Source organism: Stegastes partitus, unplaced genomic scaffold (genome assembly GCF_000690725.1).
Source record: "Stegastes partitus isolate 25-593 unplaced genomic scaffold, Stegastes_partitus-1.0.2 Scaffold2204, whole genome shotgun sequence".
Taxonomy (NCBI): Eukaryota; Metazoa; Chordata; class Actinopteri; family Pomacentridae; genus Stegastes; species Stegastes partitus.
The window spans coordinates 1740-28986 of record NW_007579935.1 but is presented as its reverse complement, the minus strand read 5'-3'; the positions used below and the strand labels follow the sequence as shown (position 1 = coordinate 28986).

At 43.9% G+C, this 27247-nt stretch overlaps 1 protein-coding gene across 1 annotated transcript; it reads left to right on the top strand.

The window, feature by feature from the left end:
* Positions 1-531: 531 nt before the first annotated feature.
* Positions 532-24784, top strand: LOC103374301 (nuclear receptor subfamily 5 group A member 2-like; the record flags this gene model as incomplete). The annotated part of the gene is made up of 2 exons (XM_008304370.1): positions 532-1450; positions 24665-24784. Coding segments are annotated over exons 1-2 (810 nt in total), but the record flags the coding sequence as incomplete, so codon positions are not given.
* Positions 24785-27247: the final 2463 nt, after the last annotated feature.

The window sequence follows — 27247 nt, the reverse complement described above, 5'->3', positions numbered from 1 at the left end:
TTTCATCAGAAAAAGAACCCCAATTTGCTTATTGTCGGGTTTTTTTTTCAGCCTTTAGAATGTTACAGAGAAAAAGTTTCTGCTAATTGACAGCGACATTTTGAAAGCTTTTCAAAATTGCATAATCAGATAGCATTTTTAAAACACGGATTTTGGGGAAAAAAAAGAACTGACGTTGTCTTTGAGTTTATAGCAATATACAGCTTTCTGAGGAGAAGAGTTTGTGAGTGTTAGGCAGAGATAAGCCGGCTGCACAATGATCATTCAGCAGAGTGCTTCACAGAAGTTTTAGTTTTGGGTTAATGAGTAACAGTGCTATCTGTTAGATCTGTGGGGCTTAAGAGTCAACAGGTAAATGTCAAGTGTAATCACCACAGGAAAACCTTTGCCCCACATACAAGTTATAAACGAGGAGTTCTCCACAACACCATGCATGTGTCCATGTGTGCATATGCATACATGGACAATCTTATGCTCTAAAATGTTGAGTATTTAGTCTGAAAATTGTTTTTAGCTACTTCTTAACCAATGTCAGTCACTTGCTCTACTTGGCAAAGTAGTTTTAATGCGGGTTATGAAACTTCTGTTTGTGTACTTGATGGGTTTATCATGCTAGGTGAAATAATGGTAACAATGCTTGTGTAAGAAAAATGTTAGAAGTGGATGGAAGAGATAAAGGTTCCCTTACTTTAGAGTTAATTCTGTCCTTTTCTTGTCTCCTTCTCCACCTGCCTGCCTGTCAGCTGTGCGGGCGGACCGCATGCGTGGCGGTCGCAACAAGTTCGGCCCAATGTACAAACGCGACCGGGCCCTCAAGCAGCAAAAGAAGGCGCTGATCCGAGCCAACGGCCTGAAGATCGAAGCCATGAGCCAGGTGATGCAGGCCGTACCCACTGACCTCACAATCTCCTCCGCCATCCAGAACATCCACTCGGCAGCCTCCAAGGGCCTTCCACTGAGCCACCACGCCGGCCACCACGCCAGCCACCACCACCACCACCACCATCACGCCACCGCCCTGCCCCCCACAGACTACGATCGCAGCCCATTTGTCACTTCGCCAGTCAGCATGGCGATGCCGCCGCACGCCGGCAGCCTGCAGGGCTACCAGGCGGCCTACGGACACTTCCAGGGCACACGCACCATCAAGTCTGAGTATCCAGACCCGTACACCAGCTCGCCAGAGTCCATCATGGGCTACGCCTATGTCGACGCCTACCAGTCGGGCTCGCCACCCAGCTTCCCCCACCTGATCGTAGAGCTGCTAAAGTGTGAGCCGGATGAGCCGCAGGTTCAGGCCAAGATCCTGGCGTATCTACAGCAGGAGCAGGCCAGCCGAGGCAAACACGAGAAGCTCAACACCTTTGGTCTGATGTGCAAGATGGCCGACCAAACGCTGTTCTCCATTGTGGAGTGGGCACGCAGCAGCATCTTCTTCCGTGAACTCAAGGTGGGTGCGCATGGTCCATTCAAGTCACGCTTTGTATGAATGTGAAGAAACATTTATTTTTCCATATATTTCAGAAATAACAACCGTGTTTTCATCGTTTTCACGGTTTGGGCCATCATTCCTATCAGTTATGACAGCGTACTACTTAAGCTTTAATTCTATTTGCAGTAAGTCTACACGCCTTTAATAAATGATCCTGCATTTTGTTCCAGTCGTGAATCTTTCACCACGTTGTCATCCATAATTGACAACACTTTACACAGCTCCTGAACATCATCTGTTCAATCCTTTATCTTCAGCAGACCTTTAATCTCTTTTTTTTTTTTATGCTGTGGCTCAACACTAATGCGGTGTGCATAAGGCTGAGGATGAGGGGGGGAGCGAGGCAGGGTCTGCTCATAGCTGCCACCACTGTCTGTCCCGCTGCCTGATCAAAATTCAGCAGCCATTTGTATTTACTCTGAGCATGACACATTTTTGCTATGGGTTTTGAAAACTTTGACTATGAGCTTCAGGCACATTTCATCCTAACAGGGCTCTAGTCTGAGGGGTTTTATGTGAACTGAATACCGTCCCTCTTGAAATATTCCTCAGATCTGTTTTGGCGCAAACTGTGTGATGATAGGAGCTATTCTCACCATTTCACATCGAAGATAAAGTCACAATAGCAGCAAATTGTCTATTTCATTTCAGATCTCTTTAACCTTTAGGTAGTCATGATGGACCTTCTTTTGAAGCATCTTCACTGGGCTTATGCATCCTGCCAAGTCCCCTTAAAAACAACAAAATCAAACCCATTAAACACCGCGTCCTTTGTGACTATTTATCACAGCCAATTCTAAATGACCAATGGTAACCGCCCACCGTTGCCTCACTGTAAAATGTGATAATTCCCGCTACTATTCATCATCAGAGCCCAGGGGAGAGTTTCTGGTGTGTGTTTGTACGCTCGCAGCTTTATTTGCTCTGAATGAAGGTTAATGTTCGGAGCGACATGAAAGGCATTTGATTAGTCTGTGCTTCACCTGTTTTCCTTCCCCTTGTCTGATTCCTTTTTTCTGTTTGTTTCACTCCACATCACCAAAGGCTCAGCTGCATATTCATGGGCCCGGGCCTGTTGAAAAATCCCTTCCAAATATTTAATATTATTTTGCTTTCAAAGGAGGGGGAGGGAAATAACAAATGAAATAAATGTAATATTAAAAAACCGAGCCAATTACAACACGATAAGTGTCCTTGAACAACACATGTTGACATTTAGCACGCGCCCTGTCCCTGCTGTTGACATTTTTGAGATCTGTATTTGCATTCACCTCACATGCACGGCGCACACACACACACACATATGCAGACACGCACACAAAGGCTCATTGTAGGGTGTGGCCACGGCTAATAATTGTGCGTGGTTTGCCCATTAACTTTGAATGATCATTTATGCTCCATTGTGAAGCCTCTCTATTTCTCACACCCTCATCCTAATTCAATTATCTCCCCCACTTGTGTTTGTCACTCCCTGATTTGCTGCTGAATGAGCCGTCATTATGTTTACCTAATGACTACCCATATTTCTGGAGCTTAACAGTAATTGAGCCGAGTGCCTGTTACAAAGGTACAAAATAACCTGGGCTCAATGCAGGAGAAACCTTTTCCCTGCATCCCCAACCGTTCCCAAAAAAAAAAAAAAAAAATGTTTAAAAAAAAAACTCTAGTGCATCTGTTGTACAGGCCCCACTAGTTTTTGGGGGAGGGAGATAATAGAACTCCCCTGTTTTTAAAGAGTCATCTAAAGCACAAGGGGGTTTGCCAAATAATGCGCTAGCTGTGGTTCTGACAGTTTTTCCCACACACCCCATAGTCGTCCCTTCCTCGCTTGTTTCTCATTAGCAGCTACCGGTGAGGACTGCTGAGCAAAGATTAGTGTCGGAGACGGAGAGGAGGATATGCAAAGTTAGCCAAACTGATCAGCCGCCTTGATTGCCCGATGCACGCATCAAACACGTGTTTAAAGGAATTTTAAAGGCTTTTGAGTGTAAAACAGATTTGGCTTCAGCTGAGCTAACGGCTTTTAGCTGGAGAGCGAGTGATTTGTGCAGCGTGAAAGTGCTGATATTCTGTTCTTGTGCCGCCTTTTATGTGTTTGCTACTGTGCAGTTCAACAACAAATTGTGTAGAAAATCCCACCCACGACCTCTGCCCTCTTCACTTTGTCTCCCCGTGGATGTGCCTTTGTGAATTTGCTTTTGTCTGTGTGTGTGTGTGTGTTCCACAAAAGCATGAATGCTAATGATTTTATCTCCATAGATGCTAAAATGCATCCGTCCCCATACTGAATCCAGTGAAACTACCCACCACACATAGCAGTGTTTTACCTCGTTACATCAATTTAAAATGTGATGTTTTTATACATTCGCCTGACCTCCGACATCGCCTGCTAATATAGATCTTAATATTAGATGTGAGGTCGAGACGGGGTCCAGTAAGACAGGAAGCCGAGTAGAATTAAAAGTTTGTCACAGGAGTAGTGTGCCGCTGTAGGAAGTTATAAATACACTTTCATCTCACACACACACACACACACACACACTTACCCACATTAAGACATAGACACCAGTCACACATAACACACAGCCCCTCTCACTATTATTAGCGCCGTAAGAACAAAAGAATTTCTCTGGTAATGGAGCCAAGCTGGAAGGGTGTGTGCGAGGCGTCTGCCAAAAAAGTGTTTAAAGATTTAGTTTCCATAAGTTGGCCTCGGTCACGGGACTCATAAATATTTAGCCATTAGGAGAACCTTCTAAAGAGCACTCCCTATTCTTTTCCATTGCGGCACACTGCCTCGCTTTTCTCCCCCTCATTCCCTCTGGGAATGAGGCATGACGTGAGGAACATTTATTTCTAACACCTTGTTGGGGTGGGCTCTGGTTGCCAACCTGCCTCGGCTTTGATTGGTTTAACACATCGACAATTAGAGTAAGGCCGGTCTGGTGCGCTGGTTTTGAAATCAGCGGGGTAAAAAAAAAGTGGCGCGATGAGGGAAGGTTTTTGGCAGGGTTTAAGGGCACCATCACTTGTGGTTATTTTATGAAAATTTTAAGTGAGTTGAAGACAGGTGCATGTGCGAATGTGCAAGTGTGTGCTCACGTATGCGGGCTTACGTGCCGTTAGAAATCATTTTAATACGTGTGTGTGCTAAGTCTATTCAGCCTTTAATGTCAGATTTTGAGGGTCTGTTTGCCAACATATTAATACTGTTAAAGATGCAGCTGTAGGTCTTTTTATTAATGTGTGTATTGATATTTTTTTATATTATAGATTGTTGCTCGTGTGTACAAAACCTTGAGCCTTGGCTGAACGTCTTATAACTGCCAGTAATTTCCTCTTTAGAAACCGCAAAAGTGTCTCAGAATAGTTTGATGTCTGATGACCATTCTTTTCTTTATCCCTGAAAGATGTGCATTTTGCAGATGGTAGCGCGTTTCAAGAAATGTTTCATAGGATCCACATATCTTTTTACACAAATAGATGTAATTTTAGATGTATTTCAGCATGCGTTTGAGTTCAAAAGCGTGGATGTGCTTCACGGTTTCTGTCTACAATAGTGTATTGGTGCTTAATCCACTGAAGAAGTGCATCAACTCACACATGTAACCCAGAGTTTGAGTGTGTTCAAAGGGGGAGAAACAAATGTGTTTGTCTCTCAGTGACATTTGCTAGCACCGGGCTGGTGCTCTGCCACCCTCCCCTCCCTCGGCCTCCCCTGTCCTGCCATGAACCCCTCCGCCTGCCCGAGTGCCAACTGCAAGCCAGACAGATACAGTATGTGCATGTTAAAGAACAACTCCAGTAAAAGATGCTTTCAGGTTCTATAAAGAGAGCTGCTGGCAGTACTTAGTCTTGAGTTTTTGCTTGTATTGTAGCCTCAGTAAACCAAAAGCTAGTGCAGCTGCATGGATACAGTGTCAGTGTAACTGTCAGGCACACTTGTCAGACGGCATTCTGGGAAATGTAAAGGCATGTAAAGATAAATTAAACCACCGTTGTAAAAGATAATATTGTAACGGAAGTAGGAGCTTGTCTTAGGAATGGTTGTAAAGTACACAACTGGGGTAAATTATCTGACTTATAAAAGGGTAACACATAGTTTGAATTACTGGTTAACAAAATTTTAACACTTGATCCGTTATAAAAACTATGAAAGTAGGGCGCCGCTATCGCTCACCTGGTTGAGCTGGCGTCCCATGTGAAGGGCTACAGTCCCAATGTGGAGGTCATGAGTTTGATTCCCGCTCATGACCCTTTCCCACATGTCCTTCTCCCCTACTTTCCTGTCTCTCTCTGACTAAAGCTATCCAATAAAGGCCAAAAAAATAACTATGAACGTAGCTGTGGTAAAAACTCCCCTTTTAATCTTCCTGTTTGTACTGAATAAGAAAGCTTGACTGAGCTGTGCTTGCATGCGTATTTGTGTGTTGTGTCCATGTGTGATTGTGACTCATACCTACCGTAGCTGGTCCTGTGCTACCGTCTCCTCCATTGTTCCAGCGTAGGGACGGCTAACCGGACTCCCACCGCCAACACAATGGGAAGGAGAATTTAGCGGGGCGATCGGGACTATTGATGATTCACATGTTTATATCTTACCTTCCTAACTGTGCTCCCGTCTCACCACAGCCACCCCACCCTCTTTCCTCTCCGCAGCCTTTAATAAAATAGGATGTGCGTTTGGTGTTGGGACAAAAGCACTTTTGTGCGCCTTGTCGACACATAACGTGCAAAGGTGAACAAAACGGAAACGCCGTGTCAGACAAGACTGCTAGGTGATCAAATAGACTGTATTAAAGGTGCTGGAGTGCAGCCATTTTGCAGCAAAGAAAAAACACACCTTCACATATGTTACACTTTCATATAAAGCATTGTTATCATTCACTGATGTATGCCACTATTGATTTTGTGTTCCTCATTTACCCTTGACTTTTTTTTTTTAAATCTCTTTTTCCCGTTTCTCTTTTTTTTGCACAAAAAAAAGACCCACAATCCTGTTGGATTAAATCAAACATATTACCTTCTGAATTCGGCTGTCCATATCTACATTTACCAACGCTGAACGTTTTCCCACAAACGAAAAGAGGCGTATGATTTGAGGGACCGACACCAAAATTGGGGAGTATGTAGCAAAAAAATGTCTTTTTCTTCCTCTAAGGGTCTAACATTGCTGAAACAACACGGATGTTAAACAGTCTGGAAAAGGCTGCGCACATGCCAAGACACAAAACAGAAACAGTGTTTGCAAGATGTGGCGGGTCAGGAGGTAGGGGGGAAACGACACACACTAGAACACAATAGTTGCCTAAAAAACCACACAGCAGCCTCAAATTACTGCAGAGTGGAACCGTGCATTTACAGTCAGAGTTTTAAAGCAGCTGTGAGGATGATGATGTCGTCACGAGTTCAAATTTAGACATTTTTTGGGGGGTTTATTTTGTCAAAATGTCCCAAATAGAAACTGAATTTTCTCCAATTGAATGGTGACGAATCCATTTAAAGGAAGACATTATTAACCCGGAACACAGTGTAACTTCATACATATATTTAGTCCATGCACCTGATAAAAAGGAAGCAGGGAGGAAAATACCCGTGACGTTCTGAAATGTGGCTTCGCTGTTTATTTTAGTCATCCAGGGACAGTTGTTTGGGAGGGGAGGGTGGAGGTGGAGGGGAAGGCGGGGGGGTCGATCCAGACAGGTTTTTGTGCCTTTCTGTCTCTTTCTTTTTTCTTTTTTTTTTCTGTTTTGCTTGTGCTCCGCATGTAGCGGGAATGGCAAAAGCAGAACTGAGGGCCATTATGTTGAGGAGGAACTGTATTAGAAGTCTTGTTCCCTGGGAAAGCTCCCAGCTGAGATGGGACAGCCATATTGGATAAACAGATGGCGGGGGAGAGGAAAGGACGGGCGAGGAGAACAGAGGTGAAACAAAGAGAGGGAGATGAGAAAAGAGATGAGTAGAGGAGAGGAATGCGAGGAGAGTCGGGGAAGAGGGGAGGGAGAGGAAGCGGGAGGAACGGCTGGGGGGGTGGAAAGGGTGAGGAGGGAGAATTAAGGATGGAGGAGAGGAGAGGAGAGGAGAGGAGAGGAGAGGAGAGGAGAGGAGAGGAGGTGACCTTTGTTGCAGGTCATCTCTTGCTTTAAACTGTCAATTTCTAATCAAAAATGGGTAAAAATCTAAATAATTTTGGCCACTTTAATAAGAATACTGACGAGCTTAAAGAAATGTACCCGCGATGCTGATTTGTTATTAGACAAAACTGTGAAAAGAATCTTGAATTTTAAAGGATGTGCAATAATTACAAACTCATAAATGACTGCCATTGTGTTGTTTTCCTTTTTTGAAAGAAAAGCAATAACGCGTTGAGATATTCAGAAAATGTCGTCAAGTTGATTTAACGGAGCCTGAGTTCACTTCAGCTTTCGATTCTGCTCCACGCGAAATTTCAAAAAAGCCTTAAACACTCCAAATAATATTACAAAAATCTGCAACAACCTTTAAAAAAAAAAAAAAGAAAAAGAAAGAAAGAAAACAAGACCGAAATTTGAAGCAGAGGAATTATTTACACGGCCCGACTCTCCTCCGCCAGTTTATTCGACTCCTCTTAAGCAGCCGCACGTCAGTCAATCACGGCCGTATGACAGATCCCTCGGGTGGGACAGGAGGGGAGCTGATGTTCACATCTCACACCTGAATATTCTCCACTTATAGATTTACCTGAGTGAATAATGTAAGGTCCTCTGATGCGCCTCCTCCTCCCCCCAACACACACACACACACTCTACCCTGCTGCATAATTTCATCCCCTCCTCACCTCCCCTCCATCTACATCCATAAATATTACATGAATTTACTTTGGTGAAATTATACTTACACCACCCACCCGCCCAGTTCAGACTGGAGGCTCTTTTTTTTTTTTTCTACAATCTTGGTTATCCTCCTCCTACAAACACACACAGTAGTCGTGCACGCTCACACCGATCTTCATTTATTTATTTTTTTCCATGACCTATCCAGAAGCAGTTTAATTTTCAAGGTGCATGTCTGTGTGTGTGTGTGTGTGTGTGTGTGTAAGTGGGGAATGGAGGGGGGTTTGTATTGCCCCTGCTCCACGTTGACCGGGGATTGCACCTTCTCTCTTTTTTTTTTTCTTCACACCCCATAACTGAGTGGAAATTAATAAGCCGTTTTAGGCGTGATCTGTGAACCCTGGGAAGTGGTATATCTATACAACCCTCCACACACACACATATGCACACACAGAGTTTCAGAGCCTCGGGGCTGCAATGTCTGTCTTGTCACAGAGGTCAACGGTCTCCCCCCTCCCACCACCACCACCACCACCACACACCTCCTGCAACAACCTCCCCTCCCGACACCCCAATCCTGACAAACTGCGAGCGTGATGGGGTTGGCGGCCGCACGCAGTTGGCAGAGATTTGTAACTGTGTCCCTGGTCCATTGCATTTGAATTATTCTGCAGGTTGTGCTGTACGACCCCCCCACCACCACCACCCCTCCACCACCACCACCACCTCAACACCCCACATCATGCTGGTTTTATATCGGACGGGAAGAAAGAAGGTGTTAAAGAAGGACATGAGGAGACAAAAAAAAGTAGAAAGAGAGGTGAGGAGTTTGAATGACTTACTGAAAAGACAAGAGATAGAAAAGGAGGCAGAAGTGAATGATTTAGGGTGAGGAAGGAGTCGGTGACCATGAGGGAGGGAGAGGACGAACTCACAGATGGAGTTAGAGACATATATGTCCGACGAGGATGGAGACGGAAGGAAGAGTTGACCGAGGGAAGGAAAAGACAAACGGATACAGACGGAGAGAGAGAAAGAGGAGATAATGAAGGACAGAAAGAGGGAAATAAGAAGGAGGGAGGGGGGGTTAAATGGGAAGATGAACAAGGGACTGCGAGAGGCAACGACCAAGGGCAAGAGGAGGAGGAGGAGGAGGAGGAAAAAGGAGGAGGAGGAGGAGAGGGGGCATGGTGAAGGACAACAGAGGAGGGTGAAAAGAGGACCGGTAGGTTGGCGGGGTAGGGTGGGGGGTGTAAGGGGGGAACAGGTGGAAGGTTAATGGGCCTGGAGCGGATCCACCAGACGCTCTTGGGCTTGATATATGGGCCCAGGGCCTGGCGCGGGGCGTAGGCTTTCAAAGATATATTATTTCATTTGAGGAGCAGCACCATTCTGGCCGACAAACCCCCCCCCCCACAGCACCACCACCTACCCTCAACGCCGCTTCCACCAACACCCCCCACCTCCACCACCACCACCCAGCATTTGTCCAGTGATAGATGACACACACACACCCCCTCCCCACACAAATACACATACAGTATTGTCCCCCCCCACCACCACCACCGCTACCAACAACACAACACACTCCCATCGCTCCTGTGCAGACTCGCTGGAGTCAGGAGACAAGGCTAAATGTTCATTTATTGGAGCTTTTAATCTGTGTCTATTAGTTTATTGTCTTTCTTTCTTTCTCCCTCCTGTCTGCACTCCTTTCTTTCTCCCTCCCCCTCGGCTGCGAGTCGCCTCCCCCTCCCCTCCGTCCCGGGCTGCCGGCAGGTCTTATGGCCGGCTGTGTGTTTTTTTAAGTTGCTATTTTAGTGGTAACAATATCTGTTTGATCAGTAGCACTGGGTAGGAGCAGGAGTTTGGGGGATACTTACGGGAGGGAGAGCGGGTGGTGGAGGTTCACAAAGGCCTCTTTTCATTCATAAATTATTGACCGTCACGCAAGACATCACTCTCTCTTTTTCATAAATACTGTAAAACGGCCCTCCTGATTTACTTTTTTCTTTTTTTCAATACTATCCAAAATGGGGAAAGTCGATTTTTTATTTTTTTTTTTTTTGAAGCCACAGTATATGCCGGGTCAAAAAAAAAAAAAAAAGAACATAAATCATACATAACAGAGGCAGCTTTGTACCTGGAAGGCAACAGGTAGGACCTCCTGAATGTGTTCCTCTCATTGAAGTGTCCCTAAATGACTAAAACTGTGACACATATGACAACTGTGCAGGCATATGTTTAGTGTAAAGCTCTTATTATTTTCTCTGCATCACTATTTATTTCCTGCCACACTCAGATTCTTGCATTTTCCAATAGCCTCTGCCAGGCTGTTTAACTGCAAGGAACCACTGTTCTGACAGAAATCACATTTTCCAATGTCCTGCTCGCATCCCCTGGCGGTTGTAGACTGAGCTTTAGGATACAGCCATTCGAAATACTGGAAAAGGCCCCGTAGGTCCGACCCCAGGGGACCGCAGGAGGCCGGAAGGAAGAACAGGAAACTTGTTAAAAGAGAAGATTTAAGGTCGCCGTCCCAGAGGAGCGGCAGCTTTAAGGAGACGACGGGGGTTGGGAGGTTTTAGCATGCGCAAAGTCTGCTCATCTACTTGTTGCTTTGATGAGGGATGAAAGGCTGTCATGAAGTACAAGTTTACAGAGCTCTGAGCAATGATAGACTCAACTGTCCTCAGCAACGTTTCCTCTTCCTTGTACTCCATCTTTCTGTCTCAAGGAATTTTTGCTTTCATTTTTCCTTGCGTTTCATCACTTAACCGAAGCGGTCACTCGGTGTGTGAGAACGCTGACGAGGCATGCAGTTGTTGACAGATGAACATTATTGAATCAAGTCTCTGCATCCCCCAATTAACCCACAGAGGAGATGTGTTGTTGTTGTTGTTGTTGTTTTTAACTCCTGTCAGCCTCTGCCTTTCACTATAACGCCCTCCTCCCTCAATGTAGTGGCAAAGAAAAGCAAAAAAAAAATAAAAATTGCCTCCACCTCCTCTGTAGTTTTTCATTTTCAAGCAAGTTAACACGGCCTGATTCGCATTTGCGAGCACTTTGGGCATTCGGCAAGAGAAAGAGCAGGTTGTGTTTAAGTCTTGTTTGAGGATGATCAGGGTAAAAGCCTTTTTTATTGGCAGGTCATGCTGCTTGTTAAGACGGTGATGCAGGTGACTAGGCTGTGCTGTTAGCCTCGGTGGCCCCCGAACTAACACAGTTGTTCTTTCACAAGTTGGCAACAGTCAGTCAAATCAGCCGGGAGAGACAGATTGAAAGGAAAGGAAGTGAGAATGAAAGACAAAGAAATTGGGTAAACAAAGTGGATATGGGGACTTGATTTAGTTGGCCAAGCTACTAACAAATCAACTCAACGGCGTGCAAACACTTTACCGCCAAAGTACAACTTTCTCCCTCCCCTCTGCTCCTCTCTGCCATGTTAAATCTACATTTTACACGGGAGCCTTTCCGCCCAATCACAGAACGGTGCAAAGGATAAATTAGAAGAAGTGATCCTCATAAAAAAAAACAGAGGAACTATTGTTAACTGCTGCCACACCGGGTGGCTGAAGGTGGCAATATGTTGTCAGACGAGCGGTAAATATACAGACAGAAGTGCCGGCGTTTTGCTTCGAAATAGTTCCAGGCTATTGGGTTTCATGGAGGTCAGAGGGGCCGAGGTGTGGCTTCTGCAGCCTCACGCTGACCCTCAACCTCTAAACTAAATTCACCACACAAAACTATGCAAACATGTCAGCCACTTTATCTTCCTCTTTTGCGGCAGCCTGAATTTCGTCTCTGTAAAAGACACGGTTTTTTAAAGTGTTTTGCTGTGAAACTAACCCAAGTTTTGACCTCCTTATCCATTCATGTCCTAAACAAAAAGAAAATGAGTATGAAAATGAGCATTTATGGTGGAGTAGCAGAGTTTGACACTTAAATGTTACAGGACAAACAGCTAGTCGGCAAAATCCTCTCCTCTAATTACACGAAGCACTGAGTGGAGGCTTATTATTTTCATTTTAACACGTAAGATAATACGTGTTTATGCTGTAAAAAGTAGATTCTTAAACCATAAGTGCTAAACAAACAGAGCCATTTATAGACTGTAAGGGTTACTAAACTTCTTAAGGCAAAGATTTTGTTCACTAAACTGCACTCCAACACACAATGTTTTAACCGGCTTTTGAGGTAAGTTAAAAAAATAAAAAATACACATACAAATTGCCCCAAGCTTCTTATGTTCCCATGTTGCGTGGCCTCAATTATCTGCGTGTAATCCAGCCTGCCTCGAGGTTGCGGCTGTGTCTGCCGCTTTCGTCACCAGGCTGTCAACAGTTGTCCGCCAATGTCTATTTTTGATGCTTATTTACAGCTCGTCTATTCTGGACAGGGAGTGGGGAAGCTTGCGGGAGGGGGGGAGTCGGGGGTCCAGGAGACAATAGATAAGACAGTGGTGGAGCAGAGTCGACAGCTTGCCGGGTAGTTTTACACTTAAAGAGTTGAGGGGTATTTATATTCAACTGGTAAGGCGGGTGATTGAATTTGCACACCGATGACTGATGCGCACAGTTCACAGGAGTAACACTAGACACTGTGGTTGTGTTGTGACGACGGGCGAGAAATTTCAATGGGGCCGCACGCCAAACAACGACCCGGCCGAGAAAATGGCTTTAGCGCTGCCGACAAAGTAGGACAAAGACACCTGTTCCCTATCCCCACTTTAGGCGTTCCTTTCTTTGCTGGTTTTAATTTTCCTCCTGCTCTTCTTATTTCTTTTACACTCGACCAGGACTTTTTATTACGCTCACACCATTCCCTCTTCCTCACCTCTCAATCTGTCAGTCTCTTTCTCTATTTCTCCCCAAATGCCATAACTGCGAACCTGGCACGAGCCACGGATAAACGATTCCATACATGTGAAATAAAGGCATGGCACTAATAATAGCCATTACAGGCCCGCGTTCTTTTCGGATTGCGCCCTCTCAGAGGGGGATAAAAAGAGGCTTTTCAAGCAAGCTGAAACAATGACGAGCAATAAACCAAATATGCTGAAAGGGGACTTGTTGAGAAAGGTGTCGACAACGCCATTAAACCTCTAGAAATGAAGCAGTGATGCTGAACAAAAACAGAAAAAGACAAGGTTTTCAGGTGGCAAGCTGCGGTCTCACCTTCCCTTAGGCCAATGCTTTATACACCACATGTTGCACTGCACTTCCCATCAGGAGCAGCAGCACCACCAGGCCTGCAGCAACAGTGCTACGGAGAGACATCTTTTTCCTAATCCAGATGCATTCGTGGCAGTTTCTGTCAGACAAGGCCTGGAGATGCACTTCAGGGAGAAGCAGGGCCCCATCTGCTCTGCAGCATTGCGGTTTTGATGCCTCATCTTCCTTGTAGTTCAACGGTTTACATATCACAAGAGCTCTGGAAACGCTCAATTAGGTAATTCAGATATTTAATTTGTGCATCAAGGACTGTGATCCCAGTGATCTCTGGAGCCGTGCCACATTCGGATGTGGATTCACAGCTGTTTGCTCTGAAAACCCACCACCTAAACCCCCCTCACAACCCCCCACCCCCCTCCGAGGGAAAACAAGAAACACCCATCCCGGCGCGTCAAACGCTAATGGGAGTATGTGTCTCCCACCCTCTCAGACAGAAAGCACCACCGCGTCAGTCTCTGCATTTTAAAACAGCTTCGGTCTTCTCCGTTAAGGTATATTGCGTATATGTGTGTGTGTGTGTGTGTGTATTAGAGAGACTTAAGGAGGAGTATCTCTACTGCTCTGAATAATAGAAAAGGGTGAATCCTTCAGACTGCTGTCTTCTTTGTCTCCTCTTTTTTCTTGCCTTCTTTTCCATTTAACATACAGACAGCCAAACTGGGATCATGGGCTGATTTCCGGCTGTCTGTCGTTGAAAATCACGCAAACGCAAACTTATGAAATTGCATCAAAACATACTTAAAATGTGTACATTCAAGTCCTACATTGATACACTGAATGTTAAACTCTACTTTTACTCAACACGCAGAATGAAATCATACCTGCGAACACACACACACACACACTTATTTCCTCATCCCCTCCGCCTACCTTTCACACTCAGCACACAAACACCGAGTCATAAATTGCGGCATTAGCTCAAATAATGATCGCACAGCATGGAAATCCAATGGTTGAGGCTTAATGCCGAGGAATCGCCCGGCAGATTAAGCTCTGAGTGTGTGTTTGTGTGTGCTCCGGGGAATCTGTGGGGAGGGTGCTGATGGATCAATAGGATTTCTATGATCAGTACCTCCCAGCCAGGAACCTTATAGACAGTCTACCAGTGCTGCTCATTTTATATTTGGTTGGCATGCATTTTATCCGTCTGCATTTGATGGAGGAGGAGGAGGAGGAGGAGGAGGTAGGGGGTGCAGGTGAGAGAGCGGAGCTGCAGGAAGGGGGAGGAAGGCGTGGAGGTGTGCAGGTTTGGATATTACTGTCAAGCATTTTGCATAAGTGTGTAAGTATGAAGGTCTTGACATGATTGCATCCAAGTGTGTGTGTGTGTGTGTGTGTGTGTGCATGTTTGAGTGAAAGAGGAAGGGTTACTTTTGGGAGATGCCATTCCCTGGGCTGCATGTGTATTAGCGGTCTAATGTTCATGTGAATAATTGATTAGGGCCTCGCTGTGTTTTTGATAATTAGTTGATAGCTTCTTAGCTCTAAGCCCTGAGATTTCATATGTGTGTGTGTGTGTGTGGATGTGTATGAGTTTGTGTGAGGTGGGGTGGAGGGGGGGGTATGTTACCTACTTCTAAGGTATCCTGGAAACAATAGTGTTCAAAAAAAAAAAAATCGCCTCTAAGCCATGCACTCGTGGATTAACTTTCTTCAGAAATTAGGCAACAGTACATACATTCCTTTCTCATAACCTACTTTTTTTTTTTCCTCCAAGAGTTTGTGTTTTATACTGTATTGTCTCACATGTAATCTCTGAATAAAGTTAGCCTGGCCCACTTTTTTCAAACACATTTCCTGGAAATCTTTTTTTTTTCTCTCTCTCTTTTGCACATATCTAGTAAACAGACTAGTTGTAGCAGACAACAATAAACATTGCATGCATGAAAAGAGATCCATTGAAATTCATGTCTGGCCCCCTCACTGGTCCGTTCTCTTGCCTTATTGATTTTTCTATCTTTCATATGCTTATGCATCAAGTAAAAACAGAATAGGAAAGTTTGGGCGTGCTTGGTTCATCCTCAAATCCCTGCCCTGATATCAGACAGCGAGGAGGGTTTGTTGCCATCATCGGCGACCTTGAGAAAACAAGACGTTCTTCCCGCTGCAACACACGGGGCCCACAGAGATACTTTGTTTTTCCTTCCTCATGAATGTAGTGCCACGCTTCTCTTGGATTCTCACAGATGTGTGCGTGCCAAGCTGTGAGTGTGTGCTTACGTTGGCTAAAGCTAATAACTTAACCTGCACTGTGGTCCTTTTGTTTTCCAACAAACAGCTCTTGTATGAAGTTTTTTTGCAGTGTGCCATCTTTTTCTATATTATTAATTTATTATTTGCTTCTTTTTTATAAGCACACAAATGATACAGATTTGCTACAGTGTGTATCTATAGTGGCCTTATGTCGATACGTCCTGAAAGGAGGTCCAGGCAGAGCTAGACAGCCTTATTAGGCCTACGTCTTGTTTTCTCTCAGCTTGACACGAGAGAAAGGAGGGGGGGGTAAAAAAAAAAACACAAAAAAAACATGCTGTATGGGATGAAAGAACAAATGAGGGAGGGCAGGGAGAGAAAGAGGGCATGCCCAATCACTGGGCTTTTGTTTTCCCTTTCTAACGCGAGCCTGGGACCAGAGCAAGAATGCCAGGATGTGTGGAGGGATGAGAGGACGTGAAGATGGGGAGAGAGCTCGGCCAATCGAACGTGGAGTGTTCTCAGGGTCAAAGGTCAGCCTCCAGAGTCTGTTAATGCGGTCACCGTGGGAACCAATCAATCTCAGTGCCTCGGCAATATCGATCAGACGTGGGCGCGCACACACACGCGCGCGCGCGGAAACACACAAAGCACTCTTTCTGACACACGCGTACAATACAGCATTCATTCACTCCCACAAAGTCGTCTCCGCTCTCACGCGGCGAGTCATTCAAAACACCTCGACTAATGCGTTTACAGAGTGAAAGAGGATGCGAACAATCGCCACGCCGACGGAAACAGTACGAAACTTTCAAGAGGAAAAAAAGAAAAAAATTCTTTGACTACATCTGAGTTTCTTGTCAGTCGTACAGTCACTACAAAGCAGCATATATGAGTTATCTAACAAGTTTGTGTCGCATAATACTGCAACACTTGATGGAGTGTTTTCTTTTTCAAGTAGCATTTAAAGGCCCCGCCAGCATTCACCAGCTTCTTTACATCAAAGTACGCTGAGTATTGAATGTGTACTGTTCAAATGCTATGCTCAGCTCATTGCTAATTGAATGGATAGCGCATATATACTTCTAAAGCCATTTTCAGAAGACTGGTGTGGTATTAAATGCTTTTCAAAGCTTTTTTTTATCGTGAAGTTGGAGGGAGACTTTTCTGCAGAAGCGAGGCCTGCTGTGTCTTGTGATATTTTCTGGCACTCACAGATGGCCTGTGGCATCTCAATGGCTGTTAAGAGACATAATAAGAGTCTAGGATTTCTGTGTGCTCAGTTGGAGATAAACCCACAGGCATCTTCCACTACCTGATCTGCTGGATTAGAGATACACGCAACCAACAAACAGGTGCCAGTGACATGAAATGTTGATAAGGCATCCGAGCAATGATATACATATAGTGTCGCACACTATGGCAACGTGGCTGGACAAAGAAAGGGAACGCGCACACGAGGCTAAGAATAAGTTAACTTGGCCGAAACGGAAATCGACGTAAAGACAAACCAAACATAACAAAGTCAAACAGGGTGCAAACTAGGAGAGAGAGAGGCCGCCATATGCAGCACAGCCAAGACCGGGTCAACAGAATCACATTCAAACAACTGCATGTCATTCAACCCAGTGAAGGATATTCAATAGTCCCAGTATTATTTTAGAATGCAACTGTGTGTCATATTCCTGCAACAACCCTTTGATGCATGTGATGTTCTCTCCATGTTAGTCTCTGTATGATGACCTATCAAATGATGACAAAAATTAAGTTTGTGTGAGAACACGGCTCTCCTCGGCTCTGTTTCTCGTCATGTTTACCGAGTGGCTGCACTGGAAAACACTCATTCTGAATACTAGCTAAGCCAAATGTCCGACAACCGACAGGTTCAAAGGCAGCAAGAAGTGGATTTTGCTTGCTTTATTCTTCAACCTGTTCTGACTCGAGCAGTTTTACAAAAGCAACTTGCCCAGTACGTTATCACCAGTATTATCATTCCTCCGTTCAGTGTGAGCAGCGCCACCTGCTCATTTTCCCAGCATCCTTATCACCCCTCCAGTTGTAGGATTGAGGCCCAAATGCACAGTGTGCCGTGATAAGCGAGAGCTGGTTTTGTCGAGGTGAGGAGTGTGTGTGTGGGGGGACTGGTTTTTTAGTCACATCAAACCCTAGCAGAGTGTAGAGAGGAGTAGGACACAATTTGGAGCATGGAAACGTCTCCTCCACCTCTCCCCTCCCGCCAGGTCACATAGCTGGAACATCCTGGGGATTTTGTCACTCAGTCTGTTATTTTTCCTGATGGATGCAACTCTATTTGTGGCTTGTGAAAGTTAAGGCTGTCAAAAATGATTTGTAGTGGGACTAAAAAGGTATTCGCTGGTTCATTTCACCTAAAACAAGACGCTGGCTCGATGATATTAAACGAGAATTTGCACCCTCTTGTAGTTTATTCTTTGTTAAGGCAATAAAAGCTCAACAATGTGGGCTAATAATAAGATTTTATCTCACGCTGGATGTGCAAAGTGAGAACCATTAAACACAAATTAGTCCAAATCACCAAAAATCACCAAAAGTACATCGTTGGTGCCTCACACCGAGACTCCTCAATTAGAATAACGAACTAAGCTGAAAATGAGCTACACTGCATTGTCAAGCACAACATAATTAAGTGTTTGCAACACTCCGAGAACAACAGGCGCTGTTCTAGGTAAATTAATGCCTGTTCCCAGGTGAATACGGGGCCTGTTTGGCTCAAGGCGAACAGATGCCAAGACAGGACTGCACCAAAGGATGGCTGCTAGAGACGCACAGGCATTGATGTCAGCTTCAAATCTCACCTGTAGTACTCCAAGACAGCATTGATTCTTGTCCAGCAGAGAGAGAGAGAGAGAGAGAGAGAGAGAGAGAGGGGAAGGATAGAAGCACAGCTATTGTTTATGGACGAGTCGTTTGAGGCAGATAAACTCACGGTCTGCGAATGTGTGTGTTCTCCCCCCCTGCATAAAAAAAAAAACACGATTCTCTCCATTCATTAAGGCTCCACAGAAGGAGATTCCATTAATCTGTTCATTAGGCCACATCAAAAATGGAACTACTTATTAAAATCAGATCCAGCTGTGTACTCTCGTTAAAGCCCACCGTACCGTATGAAGCTTAACAATGCTTGTGGCACTAGACCAAAACCCGGCCACAAGAAAGGGGGGGGGGGGATTTCTAGTACATTGGCCTGTTTTGACTCAACACACCATGATAATTGCTCTACTCTTAGCAGGGGGCTATGAATAAACATTACTTTTGTCAGCGAGCATCTGAATGCTCCATTTCCAATTAATTTACATTTGCCCAGAAAAGGAGGGAATATCTGCTCTTAATCACTATGTTTTATTTTCTCAATTTCCCTCAAGTCTTTTCTCATTCTCTCATTCCCTGTCTGGCAGTTCCATTCCCCCCCTTCTCAACCGGGCTCTCCTTCTTTTTCAACCTCTCTCGCTGGAAAATCCCATTAATCTCAGCCAGTGGTTTTGAACAAAAGCTATGGGCTAAGCGATTGATCCGGGCATTGATCCCACTCGCCTGAACGATCATAAAGGTGTTAAATTGGTTTCTTGGAGGATATGTATTTTTCATTGCTGGCTGCTGCAAGTAGAAGTTCCTGCTCGGATTTCTCTCGCCTTATTTTTTTTTTTCTCTCCACCAAAAATTGGTGATGATATTGAAATATTAAATGGATCACACCTTGAAAAGTAGCCTTAAATGTGGATTTTTGAGGCCAGTTTGAAGCGATTCCTGGGGAGTGGTGGTGGTGGTTTTTTTTTTTTTTTTGCATGAGCACCAACGTTAGAAACTAAACCCTTGTAATGAGTTTTGCTCCATCCAAGGACAGGCCTAGATTTGGGGTTGTCCTGATGTGTAGGGTGGAAACAAAAGTAGAAACCTCATTTACTGTAGATTGGTATACATTATTTCTTGAATTTAAACTATAGAGTGAAATTTGTATATCTTGATTTTTTTTTTCAACTCCAAAATGTCATTGCGTCCTTCTTGCCTCAGGTCATGGTTAAGTTAACTTTCACGCAAAAAAAAAAATAAAAATATGATGTGGTTTTGACATAGATAAGTATTTTAAAAGCCAGACTAAACATTATCATTAGACTATTTGTGAGGATTCCGTGCTTAAAGTGGGCATAGCAGTATTAACGGATAAGAAATCTGGTAGGAAAAGTAATTAGCTGCAGTGGTGGATCAATGTACTCGCTGATACAACCTTCTGATTTCATTAACTCGAGTGTCGTGCTACTTGAAATTAAAATCTGAGGGAAAATTCAGCAACCAAAATTATCTGTAAAATATAGAAATTCTCTCCTTCACCTTCAAAGTAACTAATTACAGTATTAAATTTCTGAAGTTTTGTATTTAGAAAATGTAATTTTACAAACATAATAAAAAACACTCCATGTTCCACTCTTGCTAAAAACAAGTCAAACCAAATAGAAATTTGTAATGCACTTAGCCTGCATGACCTGTTCATTCACCAATAGGAATTCATCAATTTGAGTTATTCATCCAGCAACATAAATAAGTGTTTATTTATGGAACTAAATTGGCTAATACAGTGTGGCACACATGTGTAACGACGCACGGTGATTAAATATATCTGCTAGTAAAAGACACTATCCAATACGCTCAGATCTCAAATGTACAACCTGCTATGAATCAAACAGGCATCGGGCAGTAATCACATCAGTCATTTCAAGTGTTGTGTAGCAAAGTGGGGAACACTTGCACAGAAAGGAACAAAACACAACAACTGAGTCAACATTGCGAGAACCTGTCAACAGCTAAAGACGTTATCTAAAATTTCCGTGAACATATGATGAGATAAGAATCAAACAACTGAATAAATCGCCCGCTTTACTGCTGCTGTGATGTTCGACAAACTGCTTCTTTGAACTTTGTAGCATCATATCACATGGCGGATGAACTAAATCGATAATGGTTGTAATCAGCCACTGGCAATCAGCCAGCGTTTTACTGACTGTATTTTCGTTGCACGGAGATAATATTCAACCCCCTTTTCCTTCATGAAAACACAAGTCAGACGTCGATGCCGTGTCAGAAAGTTCATATTATCTTAGCGAGCAGGCAGCAGATCTTGTAAGATCAGGCGCCATGGCTGTTGCTCATTTGACAGAGCAAAGGAAGAGCTTGTCAGGGAAACAGCTCGTGTCGCCGGTACTTAAAAGGTCAGCGAACTGAACCCCAACCCCTGGTCCGCCCTCACGCCCGTCTGTCTGTCACCAGTTCCCCCCTCTTCCAAGCGGGTCTCCTCCTGCCCTAGTCTGGGCCGCTATCACCCATCGTCGTCCCCTCCGAGCTGTCCCCCTTTGATGACCCAGGCTTCTTGTCAGGGAAGAGCTTCCAGGCAGGCAGAGTGAGGACAGGCCTTTGATGAGGACCCCGTCACTTGCCAGCGCCAGTGACATGCAGCGGAGGCCTTTGAAGAGGCAGGGCCTTACATGTACCCATTTGTCCACACTCACACGTGCTTCAAGCATCCTCAGATGGAGAGACGGAGAAGGAGAAGAAGACGACGATTAGGGCACAGTATTGAAAACGCCTTCCTTTGACTGCCTTCCTTGCTCTCTGATGGTTTTAATGAAGGCATTTGAATTTTTTGCTTTCGTCTTGAGCTCGAGAATCTGCCAGAGTGAAACCACAAACAATAGATGTATCGGGCGGGAGACAAAAAGAGTCCATGATGCTGTCAGAAATGGTAGAAAAGGTCACAGAAGCTTTGTTGTATTTTTGCTTTCATTTTTCTGAACGGATAAAAGCTGAATGGGAGACGTGAAACGTTCCAGGATTGGTTACTTTTTCGATTTGTTCCCGACAACATTTCTCTGTTATATCTTGAGAAATTGTTGTTGAATGGCAGGTGAGAGAGATCGGTGGCTGCTGCTCCCCACAAATAACTGTTAGCATCTCAAAAAACATACTTTGACATGTTTGGTCACCTTAGTACGAGTCTGACTCTCCCCTCCCGATACAACTGTAATTGGTTTAAAGAAATCCAAACACACCGAAGATCTTTCCCCCCGAAAGCAGAAAAACAATGAGGTGCAGTCAGACCGTTCTAACAGCACTGTGTTAGCGCTAGGGAATGGTCTTCCAGTGCAAGACTGCGTTACGACTTTTCTGAATGTGATTTTAAACTGATGGCATATTTCTGTAGTAGCATCAGAAGCCCATACCCTACTTCAGTTTGGGGTTTTAGATCATCCCTGGGTAGATACCATGGATTTCCAGTTGCCATTGGTGTTGACATACCAAAGCAGTACCTCCTACGATTCCCTTTTTTCCATCTGTGATTGACTTTTTTAGCAAACAAACTGAATACATGTTCAAACATTGGTAACTTTGCATCTCTATAGATTTTTTTTTTTTTTACTGATACAACAGTGGGAACGTTGGAATCCCACAAAAAACAAGATGTAAAGTCAATCTTTCAGCTTTCTGAAGGCTGTTCTCATACAAAAGACTAGAACGATACCCAAATCAGAGCCAGTACAGCTACTAAATGGCAGCTGTTTTCAAAGACAGTTGCGGTCAGGCAGCCCAAGTGTTCCTGTCCTCCAGCTGTGAATGCGATTTAGCTTTGCCAGCACAGTGTCATGGCACAACTATTGTTATGTCTGCCTGAAAAGCAAACAGACATTGTTTGACACCACTGCTAAATCACCAGTCAAAACAATCGTAATCAACCACGAATAGACTTCAGACTTGGCCACATCCAAGCGCCGTGTCATACAAGGTAATAAAGTGTGTGACGTCTGTTGGCACAGCTACAGTTGTTGACATCGAATGGGTACTTAAGGTCGCTTGATTTCAACAAATGGATCCCTGTACGATTTCCAGACAGCACAAAGAGACATTCCTTTGTGCTGCACCTGCGTGTGGAACAAAGTTATAACATCGATCCACATTCTTCACCCTGGAAGTCGTGGTTGACATTGGCGATGACCATCACGGGCCGTTCTCACACACATTCGAAGCAGCAAAAGTAATTCACATCACCTTCAAGCGTGCCCAGAAAGACCCATTATTCCCAATGATGCCACAAAGAGCACAATGTTTATTGATAGAAAAGGTGGTGGGGGGGTAGGAGAAAGAACTTCTCATACATTTTCCTCATTCCTCTCTTCTCAATGTGGCCTTTTTAGTCTGGCTATGTGGAGTAATGATTAACACGGTCAGGCATGGGAAGAGACTGGCCGGTACAATGGAGGGGGTTGTTTAGGTTCTCCAACCCGCCGCTTCACCTGTGACAGCTTCCCAAGTTCACCTGGCAGGTCCCTGGGAGCCAGCGGCTGGCATTCGGGCAGCAACAAAAAAAAAAAAAACGGACTACTTAATCATTATCATCTGTGGAATCAGTCAGAAACTCCTGGCAATGAGCAAACAGATAAACCTGGCAACGTTGTTAAATCAGGCACGTAGCAAAGCGCTTAACTGACTGTGGAAAGGTTCACATGAGAAAGCTTTAGAGTGTGTACAGGGGACTTTTGAGCTTTGGGTAGGGTTGAAAAAAACACAATGCCCATGATACGCAACTGATCAATAGCGATTGACCTGTGAGCGAGCTTAGCCTGCAAACAGCTGCCAGCGATATTAACAAGGCAGACGTGGTGCCTCAGCTTTTAGATTTAAGGGCTCTATACTGCACGCAGCATCCAAACTATAGTATGGCTTTCGGGGGGTAGCTCACTTTTTTTTTTTGACTTTTTCATGGTCAGAAACTACAGAAAGCACTTCTTTTATTTAATATTATTCTTTTTTAAATAAGAATAAAAGAACCCGCTGGTTAGGGACTACTTGGTTAGGGAGGGTTTGTTATTCCGTTTGGTTTTACGGTGGTTGGTCTGAAGAACGCTTGTGAAGACACAGAAAAATAGAAACGCATGGCAAAATTAGCATGTTGTCGATATTTTACAGATCCACCCCCAACTATTTACAAATCATGTTTTCAGGGAAGCTTTTCTCTCATTTTTAAATTTTTTTTTTTAGCTTTCCTTCGTTCCCCTGTAGTTCACTCTGACTATATGACTATAGCTTCTTCTTTTCTGTTCTTTTTTTTTTATTATTATTATTTTTAAGTAAGCCTTTATTTATCAAGGACAGAATTTATTTATCTTTTTAAACCAGAACTCAAAAGTCAGAATGATTTCATCTACCATGTAGAAATAACGTTCAGGGCTTTGTAAAAATTGATGTAGAGGCAAATCAGTTGATTGAGTATAAATATATAGACTAGTTTCCCATTTACAAATGATCCAAGGATGGTAGAGGAGATAGATGATACAACAATGTCATAATGACTTTTTTAGTATTTGGAAAAAAAACTGTAAAATGACTATTTAGAGGTAAATTGGCAGGAAGTCACATGTCAAACTGCTCAGCAAGGTTTTCATCATTGATCCTGTAAAACTATTACAGTATTAATGCCATGAACAAGTTTGATTTGTCTTACCTTACTCATCAGTTTCTGTGCAAAACTCTCTTATCAAGTACGGTTTACAGTTTGAACTAGCAGAGTGGTTTCGTTCTTGGGATATCAACATTTTCTACAAATTACTTCTTCAGTTTGTGCAGTTTGTGCATGCCAATCTGCTTTGGTTTATAAGCTCGACATGCACACACAGCTCAGTGGGTTGTCGGTTGGAAAACCCGTCTGCATAAACTTGTAGCTTCCACTGAGACAAAAGGCCCTGACACGCAATAACAGGCGACGATGAAAGACATACAATCGCCATTGATGACAGTTGTGTTACTGTGGATGTGACACTCAGTCACAAAGACTGTTGTTACAGCTGTACAGGAGAGGAAAGGCAAACAGTTGACCTGATGTGTGTGTGTTTTTTTTATGTATCTCTAACCAGGTGGATGACCAGATGAAGCTGCTGCAGAACTGCTGGAGTGAACTCCTCATCCTCGACCACGTCTTCCGGCAGGTGGTGCATGCCAAGGAGGGCTCCATCCTATTGGTCACTGGCCAGCAGGTGAGTCATTGATGGCCCACCCTTAAAAAAAATTTCCTTTTACTCTTTTCCTCCAAAATCCTGCCAACCTTGTGTTCCCATCACCCCCTTCACAACTCAACATCCCTTAAAGCTCTATTGATTTCTACCACACAGTCGTCTCCGCTTCATTAAAAATAAATAGCGCCAGCAGATCTAAACTAATGTCACCAAAATCATTAATTTTGACATTTTTGCAACAGCGAAAAAGAAAAGTAATCGGATGCGCGTGATGTAGCATCGTGAGTGGGTGGAGAGATTTTAAAAAATGTGTCTAAATGTGTTATTTCGTTTTACTGGGGTCTTTGAGGAAGTTGGCGGGAGCTGATGCCCGAGGCCCCAACAGAAGTCCTCAAAATACAGTATCAGGATACCGTGTGCTAATTTCTGTTTCTGCTTCACACACACACACACAGAGCATGCTGTCAAACAGTAAACACGCAAACCCAAAGCAAGCAGAGCAGACTCTTTCAGCGTTCGGTGATTCTCATAATCTCCAGCGCACAAAGGCGAGAGCAGACACACAAAGGTGTGAAACTGCTCATCATGAATATGCCTCTGACCAGTCGCATGGCTGTCAGTGAGATGAAGAGTCATACATTATTGATTGTCTTGCCTCTCCAAAACATTGCTGTGCAACAAAATGTTTTACAACAATAGATGCTGGTATAAATATTGGAGCAAGGCGTGTGCATGTGCGCCGCATGCAGGGGAGTCCTTTTAAATTCCCTCAATCTGAATGAACGCCCTGAAAGACAAGGTCAGGATAGACTTACAGAATAGGTGAAGACCTGTGGTAGGCAGCCATTACTACTACAGTAGGAGCAAGTACAAATCATGGTAAATATGAGAGTAGAAGTAATGGAACTAATATCTAATATGGGCTTAAACAAGTACAAGTCTGGCAGTGTCGCCAAGCTGATCTAGATCATTCTGATGTAGGACAAAGGAGCTGATGTTTGAAGGAACATGAAAAGAAAGGACTCAAAGAGAATGAGAAGTATTGAGGAAACAGGTAGTGGAGAGAGGGAGAAATGATGGAGGAAGGAAGAGTGGTTGCCAATTGATAGAAATTGACGGAGGGAGAAGACGATGGAGTGATGAGGAGAAAATGTGAGAAGAAAAGTGGAGGAAAAGGGAGAAGTCGAGTAAAAGGAGAGACAGTAAGTAAAAGAAAGGAGGCAGAATAAGGTGAAAGGAGGAAAAAGGAAAGGAGCTGAGGAGGGATCGGTGAGGAGATGATGAGGCGAAGCGGACGAGGCAGTTTGAAGAGACCAGAGAGCTGCTGAGGAGGAGGAGGAGGAGGAGGAGGAAGAGGAAGAGGAGGGGCTGGTAGTCAGGGGAGGCGCAGGGTGGCGGTTTCGTTTGCATACTTTGGTTAATGAACAGCTGGTGTTGAGGGGTGTGTGTTTGTGAATGTATGAGTGTGTGTGACCGTGTGTGTGTGTGTGTGTGAGAGAGAGGCTCTGAAACAGTTCATTATCTCCTATTATTCTCTGCCTGGCCAGGGGTGACAGCACAGCGATAATACCAGGGATATTTAAACCACAGCAACAGCATCACCCAAAGCAAACAGTACAGAAACACACAGGCGCACAAATGACGGTTTGAGCGAACAAACTACACTCTCCATTGACACAACATGTGTCTGTAATGGGCTATGTGTTTAAAACTGTGGGGGTTTTGGAGAACACTGCAATGCCATTTGACAAATGTCTGATTTTAATATGAGACAAGGTGCAGTTCCATGATATTATGACATTAATGCCTCAGTAAAAAGAAAAAAATATGAACTTTTTAAAGCCTGTCTTGTTTAGTTATACCAGAGATTTTCTATATTCTTAGGATCTTATCTGAAGTCCTCAGAAAGTGATATTAAGCTTCATAGAGGTAAAGATTTCTTAAAGTCAGTCTTGTAATTTTGTGGCATTAACCAAAGCAAACACTGACAGAAAATGCACCTAAACAGTGACTGAAAAGGCGAGAAAATGTTAAAAGAATACCAAAAAACCGGACATGAACACCTGTCTTTACACTCACGAGCTATGTGACATGAAACTTTTGAGTCACATGATTTGGACGCAGGCCAACAGCTTGTATATATAACTAACAAAATGCAGGGCTGTTTCTCCCCAAAAGCTGAATGTTGGTGCAAAATTCTGGATTTAGAAAGAAGCTTTTGCTCTTAATTGTGAACAGATACTGTAGTTTTTTTTCTTCAATAGCTAAAATGTCAAGGTTGGTGCTTTATAAATATGAATGTAAAATGCAGCATATCTCTGCATGCACACACACCAGCACATTATGAAGGGCATGTCAAAAGATGTTATGACACAAAGCAGCCATTTAGGAAAGCCATAGCCCATATTTATTTCATTGTTATACTGCATGAATGTCATTTTGTCCTCTAAGTTAAAATATATTTAATAATTCTTAATATTGTGA